This window comes from Morus notabilis, unplaced genomic scaffold, assembly GCF_000414095.1.
Source record: "Morus notabilis unplaced genomic scaffold, ASM41409v2 Scaffold303, whole genome shotgun sequence".
In the NCBI taxonomy this organism is placed as follows: Eukaryota; Viridiplantae; Streptophyta; class Magnoliopsida; order Rosales; family Moraceae; genus Morus; species Morus notabilis.
Window position 1 is genome coordinate 89,404 of NW_010365347.1, and position 6,807 is coordinate 96,210.

The 6,807-nt window shown below is 34.3% G+C and overlaps 1 protein-coding gene across 1 annotated transcript; it reads right to left on the reverse strand.

Moving 5' to 3' along the window:
- On the reverse strand, nt 1-3,057 carry LOC21386932 (putative glycerol-3-phosphate transporter 1). Its single transcript, XM_010107932.2, has 3 exons — nt 2,877-3,057; nt 932-2,005; nt 1-841 (listed from the first exon to the last, which is right to left on the reverse strand). Exons 2-3 carry the CDS (start codon nt 1,938-1,940, stop codon nt 294-296), a joined length of 1,557 nt encoding a protein of 518 aa, XP_010106234.1. The 5' UTR covers nt 1,941-2,005; nt 2,877-3,057; the 3' UTR covers nt 1-293.
- Between the last annotated feature and the right edge of the window lie 3,750 nt (nt 3,058-6,807).

Consider the following 6,807-nt stretch of genomic DNA (forward strand, 5'->3'; position numbering starts at 1 on the left):
TTTTTTGAAATCTTGCATAAATTGATGTAACATACAAAAAAAAAATGTACAAACAGATATAATACAATGACTATCTTCTAGTCCACCTCCCTTTTGCTCCTTTTCCACCGAATTTTCCCCTCAATTGCTGAAGTAGAACTACGGAGAAGGCTAAAAAAATCTTCTCCTTTCTTTAACCATAAGAAAGATCTCATATTTCATTTTAACACGCACTGGTCTTGAAGGATTTGGCCAGTCCAAGGAATCACACAACAATCAAACATAATTACAGTTCCTAACAAACTAATGCCGTATCACACCTCATCATCCGCAGATGAAGTTCTCGTCGCCGTCAAAGCGATTTTTTCAGCCACCTCAGACACAACAAGTCTAGTAAGAAGCAGCCCTGCAATTAGAGCCGATCCCATCAGCATTGTGAAAACTAAGCTCCAGCTCTTGGCAGAAATGTAGCCTGTCAACAAGGGTCCAATTGCAGCCCCAACAGAGCCTGTTCCATCTATAATTGCCGTTACGGTCGCGAGTGCTCGCGAGTTCCCTTGCAGTGAGCTATGTGTTCCCAGGTCAGCCGATACGGCCGTTGTTATGAGAGCATATGGCCCGTTCACAAACACGCCGGTTATGAACATAAGGGCAATGTTTATAGTCAAGGAAGTATGTCCATAGCTTCGGTAGAAGAAGAGAGCAGGAATAGCACAATACATGAAACTCGCCGCTGTTATTGCTCTCCCGTCTAAACGATCAGAAATGTGACCGGCTAGGATTCCTCCAACAACACCTCCGACATCAAACAATGTAGACAAGTTTCCAGCAGTCTCATTGGACAAGTACTTGCCATCAATAGCTGCAAAATGTAACCATATAAAAATGAGAACAATTCTTGTGGTTGACACATTTTCTGTATCAGGATTGGAAAAAAGGCAAATTGAATTACCTGTGTGACTAATGTAGAAAGGAAGCCAATAGAGGAATGTATAAGCAACCAATTTGGCAAAGAAGAGGCAAAGAGCAAAAGGAGCAACTCCAGGAATCTTCCATGCTTCAATGAACCCCACAGCTTTCTCTTTACTCTCTCTGTCCGACCTCAACAACAACGGTTCTGCGAGCACCTCTCCACTCTTCTCCAGAGAATCCACTTCATCTTCTTCTTTTACAGCTCCAACAGATTCAGGACTAACAGGTAAGAAGAAGAAAACCACCAGACCAATGAATGCTATTAAGAGACCAGGCACAACAAAGGACCAGCCCCATCCATAGCTCAATAAAGCCGAAGCAAGCAAAGATCCCGTGATGTTTCCAACGGAAGTGTGAGCATTCCATATCCCCATAATCAGCCCTCTCTTCTTCTTCCCAAACCAGTTACCGACCACCGCGACGACTGAAGGCCATCCAGTTGATTGGAACAGACCAGCAATCATTTGAGCTATAAGGAAATAGTAAAAACTATGGATGTTCCCCCAGTACCCCAATCCGAAAAAGGAAGTGAACACACCTGTTCCTATCATTCCTATCGTCAAAAAGATCCTCAAATCCATTCTATCCCCCAAGTGACCAGAAAAATACATTCCAATGGCATAAACAGCGAGGAACGCCACGTCGAGTTCACCAAGAAGGGATGTCCCGTCCAGTCCATTGAATGGAGCCCAACCATCACCAAGCACCCAAGAAAGCCTTCTGCTTTCTGCCGGTTCACTAACATAACTAATCCTCCATGGTGCAGATTTCAATCCCACATCAGGGGATTGGGGATCAAGAGAACTCTTGACAACACTTGTGGTTTTCCTAGCAGCATGGTAGCTAGCGTATGCCAAAAAAGTCACAATTAGGATAATGGCTTGGTGGGTTTTGAAGGAAAGGGTGGACTTTTTTATGTGCTCCAGAAACTTAATTCCTGGAGGCTTGCTGTAATTTCTCTCATGTGCCGTTTCTGTCAATGAACCCATGTACTGCAGTAAAGAGGAAAAAGTCCTTCTGCTTCCTCTCGTAGACCAAACCCAAAATCTGCAATCTGAGGGGGGAAAAAAAAAAGAAAAAGAAAAAAAATCCATCAAAATGTGCTTCCTAAGACAGAAGCATTAAAAAAGTTCATGTTGGTGAAAGAAATAACTTAGCTTTAAGTGAATGTAATTTGTAAACGTGATACATAATTAAGTCAACAGGTTGGTTAAGGAAAAGTCAATTGAAGCAAGTGCCAGAACCATATTTTCAGGGGGGGGAACAAAAAAAAGAGGTGCCAGAACCATATAAGAGAAATTGTATTCTTAAGAAGAAAAGTTCGCCGCTTTTGCTAGGAGGAAGAGAAAAAACTTGCGAATTATAAAATTATTGTAACAGATATTGATGGATACAGTGTGGAAAAGAATAAAAAATAAAATAAACTCTAAACAAGCAACCAAAGTCAAAGCGAATTGGACGCAAAGCTATATATATATATATATATATATAAGACAAGATGAGAAATTGAGAAACTTTGCAATCAAAAGATAGGAGCTTTGCCAGAATAAGAATGAACCTCCCAGCTAAATCACCAACGAAGATAAGAAGAGAAGAAAACGAAAGAAAAGGAAAAGGAAAAGGAAAAAACAAATAAGAATAGAATTCAACTTTTCATGATTTCTTTCCCAATCTGCAAAATACAGATCAACAAATCTAAAAACTGGAAACTTCAAAACTAAATTCTGAATGATTAGAAACAAAAGGGAATTTCGCAACAAAAGTTCGATGCTCCGGCAAAAGTCAAAACTTTCTTCTTTGGATCAAATCCAGTAAATCAGACGAAAAATAGAAAAGAAATCTTGTTAAACCATTAGAAACGAAAAATCTGTGAAAACAAATTGAAATTCAACCATTACGCGAACCAAATTTACAGAGAAACTTACCTCTGGCTCGGCTGAGATTAAGTGCAATGTGTTTTCTTCTCTAGAGATGTGTTCGTCTCTCTTTCTCACTCTAAAATTATCACTTCTCTCTCTCTCTTCTCTCTCCTCTGAAACTCTCTGGTTTTGGTGTATCTTAACGAAGGAGGAAGTTGATTCTTTCCTGAAAGCTGTGAATGAAGATTATTCGAAGGCAAATGGGGAGTGCAGCGCAAGGATTCTTAAGCCGGTTATCAATAATATTTTAAAACTGTGAAATTCCGCTACTGCCCACGGCTACCATTTGATATCCACTAGGATTCAACCTTGGTTTCTGACGTCGAGGTTTCTGTTCTATGTTTGAGTTTACTAGAATGCCCCTGGCTTAAGTAGTAATGGACGCGTTTGGAACTCGTCCCAAAATGATTTTAATTTTTGTATGAAAATGAAAATGTAAACGTTTTCAATCTCAGACATAAATTATTTTTGAAAATGCGTTTGATAGTTTTATCAAGAAATTATTTTCAGTGTAAAAAAACTATTAATGTATCTCTTTCTCTCTCTACTCGAGAGAGGAGAAAATAAAAAATCACTAAAAGTCGTTTTTCATTTTTCTTTCATTTTACACTAAACTAAAAAATCGTTTTCATTTCTGTTTTTTGTCTTTATTGCGCCAAACGCCGTTTGAGAACGTTTTCATTTTTTTTCTTAAAAAATGTAAAAAATAAAAACGAGATCAATTCTAAACACGGCCAAAAATTTCGCTTTTAGGTGTTGTGGTGCGATTCTCACTTGGAAATAGTAAATACCACGCCGCCAAGTTTTGCCCAAGAAAACAGGAACAATGTATAGGAATACACACAACACATATATGTATGTACGTGTGTTTGTTTGTGTTTGAATGTGATTCGGATTCGGACTTAAACCATGCTAATTGTCTTACTTCAAAATAAATCAATGCGATTAAATAGGTTTTAAAAAAAAATCTACCTTCATTTAGAAAAAAAAAAAAAAAAAAACATTGTCCAACCCTTTGAATTTATAGGAATTTCATTTACCTAGCAATAAATTGTATTCATACAATTTGCGTGTAAATAGTTGGAAAATCTTTTATTAGAATTAAAAACAAATAACTCATCGGTATTTTGGAGGTCTGAATCATCAAATTTCATTAACTTTACATATTTTTTATTTTTATTTTTTGCCAAAAGAGATATAATTTGTCTTTTTTATTATTTTATTAAAAAAGAAAAATAACTTATCATATTTCGTAGGTCTGAATCATCAAGTTCTATTAACTCTACATATTTTTTATTTTTATTTTATGCGAAAAGAGATAGAATTTGTCTTTGTTATTATTTTAATTTGTTGGCATCTCATATTTTTGAAGGAATAATTTTGGTATCACGTATTTAATAGCGAAAAGGTTCTAAACTGAAAAAAGAAACTATTGACAATGACCTCTGAGAAGGAGTTTGAAAAATTTCTATTTGATTAAAGTAACAATTAGAGATGAATTACCATCATAAATCTCAACCTATTCCTTCCATCGGCAGTTATCTTCCCAGTTATCACTCGACGTTTAGTTCACAGATTTAAAATTATGATTTAAAATTATTTTTAATTTATGTATATTTTTTATGAAAAAAAAATATTATAATGAGTCACAAATTTTCATGTCAAATCACTTTTTTTCATTTTTTTTCTTTATTTTCCTTTTTTCCCTTCTTTGTACAAGTAATACTTAATTTTTTACTATACACGATAGCCTCATTCATTTCGTTGATTTGAGTTTAAAATTCGAGTTGAGATGTGATTTTATGTGAGAGTTTTTTATTGTAGTAAAAAAATTAAATGTGACTGTTTCTGAGAACTTTTTACTGTAGTAAAACTTAAATTCTAAACTCAAATCGGTGAAGTGAACGGGACCTAAATAACTAAACAGTGTCATGGCGTGACGAACGCTTTCCCTCGATCGATTAAACTTGTAGACATTTTCAATAATTTTTTATTCGTTTTTCTTCGAGAATTATTGTTATGTCAAATATCCGCCAACTCTCACTGCCTTATTTTGTGACGTCTTTGCCACACGCATGACACGTGCCCCAATCTGTCTCATAAGTCTTTGGCCCTCATTTCACGCTTTCAATTCGATTTTCCAAATACTTGCAAGTAGGGTGACAAGAACATCACAGAATGTAATAAAGCAAGTTGATTAGGATTTAAGAGGTCATTTCGGAGAAGAAAAACCATGATTCAGAGGAAAACCTGGCGAGTAAGCTTGGTGAGTCTATTATAAGCAAGTATAAAATAGCTTTTTTTTTTTTTTTTTTTCAAGTATTTGGTTTTATTTTCTTGATACGGGTGTCAACTTAGCTGGATACACGTTATTTTCGAGAGAGTGACAATTCGGGGAAGAAACATTTCGTCCCCGTTGATTTATGCACTAGAAAACTCTGAAGGCCTCTTTTTTCTTTTTCTTATCCACCTTATCTTTAATAATTGTTCTCTTGTAGTTCTTATATATTTTTTTTATAATTTTTATAAGAATCTATAGTGTTATAATTCAATACGCCATACCAACTGCCATATGTATTTTATATAAGATCCAAAAGTTCTGCATGTTCTTGGATAATGTTATGTATGTATAATATATTGTGTGTGAAAAATGACATTTATTTGACTAGTGATGAGAAGGCCTTGAAGAATTGGATTTGACACTTGAGAATAATGTGCCTTCCTCGTGTCAGTGATCATATTCTTTTTCTCTTTTATTCACCTTTTTTTCCCTTTGCTCCCAACAAATTGATTATGATGGTTTCCGAAACGATTTCGGATGTAAAAATGTGTATTTAACATATCGTATATAATAAAAAAATTTATAAAATTTTAAAATAATTTATAGATTAAATTAAATTATGTATGAATAAACTAATCAAATTAATTTATTTACCTAACGAACGATTAGGTCGATAATTTGAGTTTTTTGACCACGAACGTTCGTTGCTCCAAATTAGTTTAGACACCTGAATCTTCCTCGTCAATTCTCAAAATTTACGAAGACGTGTGTGTAGGCACACTTGAAACAAAACGAGATTAGCAAACAAACACTCAAGTTTTTCACGAACACAACACATGCACGACGTTGAACTTTTAGAGAAATTTTCATTTTCCTCACACTCTATAATTCAGCCACTATAGCTAGGGAGAGCAAAAAATTGTGTTCTCCAATTTTTTACAATCTCTTATTTATAGAGTAGAAGTTAGACTCCCAGAAGAAGTCTAATCTTTATCTCCAAGATAAAACTTGATAATTATATCAAACTTCTAATTTGATTTTTGAAACACAATCCCTCTATCTCATTTATCCTCTTGGCTGGCCACTACAGGGAGATTCCTCCTGTGGTAGGTGCATATTGCCGGCAAAGAATATGACAAAAATTATGCATTTTATCATGTAGTCTAATTTTGACTAAAATTCAAATTCTAATTTAAGTCAAACTTAAATCAATTGAATTTCAAATTGGACAACTTATCAAATAAGTCAATTGGATATATTGCGTGTACACCATGTGGACACCTTCACATGTGTGTTCTAAAATTTAAATTTAAATTTAAATAATCACATTATTTAATTTATAATTAATTCTCACTTAATTATTCTTGAATGTTTTATTTTAGAATTCTATAATTCTAAAATTTTCATTTTGCCCTTAATGTCTTGTAGGATAATAAGAAGGACGCATGGACTTATGGACCTATAAAATAATTAATTAAACTCTCTAATTAAAAATTAATTTTAAAAGTTACTTTACTATAAACTTGGAATTACACTCTCGTAATTATAGACATAAGTTACATATAAATTGTGAAGTGTCCATTTGATATAGTCATTACATATAGATCAATCTTCCATAAATAACTCATAATTAGAGTTAGGTTAAATCCGTTAACC

Excerpts from the sequence above, each read along its gene's own strand:
- LOC21386932 (XM_010107932.2), bottom strand. The coding sequence starts at position 1,940 with ATGGGTTCATTGACAGAAACGGCACATGAGAGAAATTACAGCAAGCCT. Across the intron at positions 842-931 it reads TTTCTACATTAGTCACACAG|CTATTGATGGCAAGTACTTG; the intron begins GTAATTCAATTT and ends TACATTTTGCAG.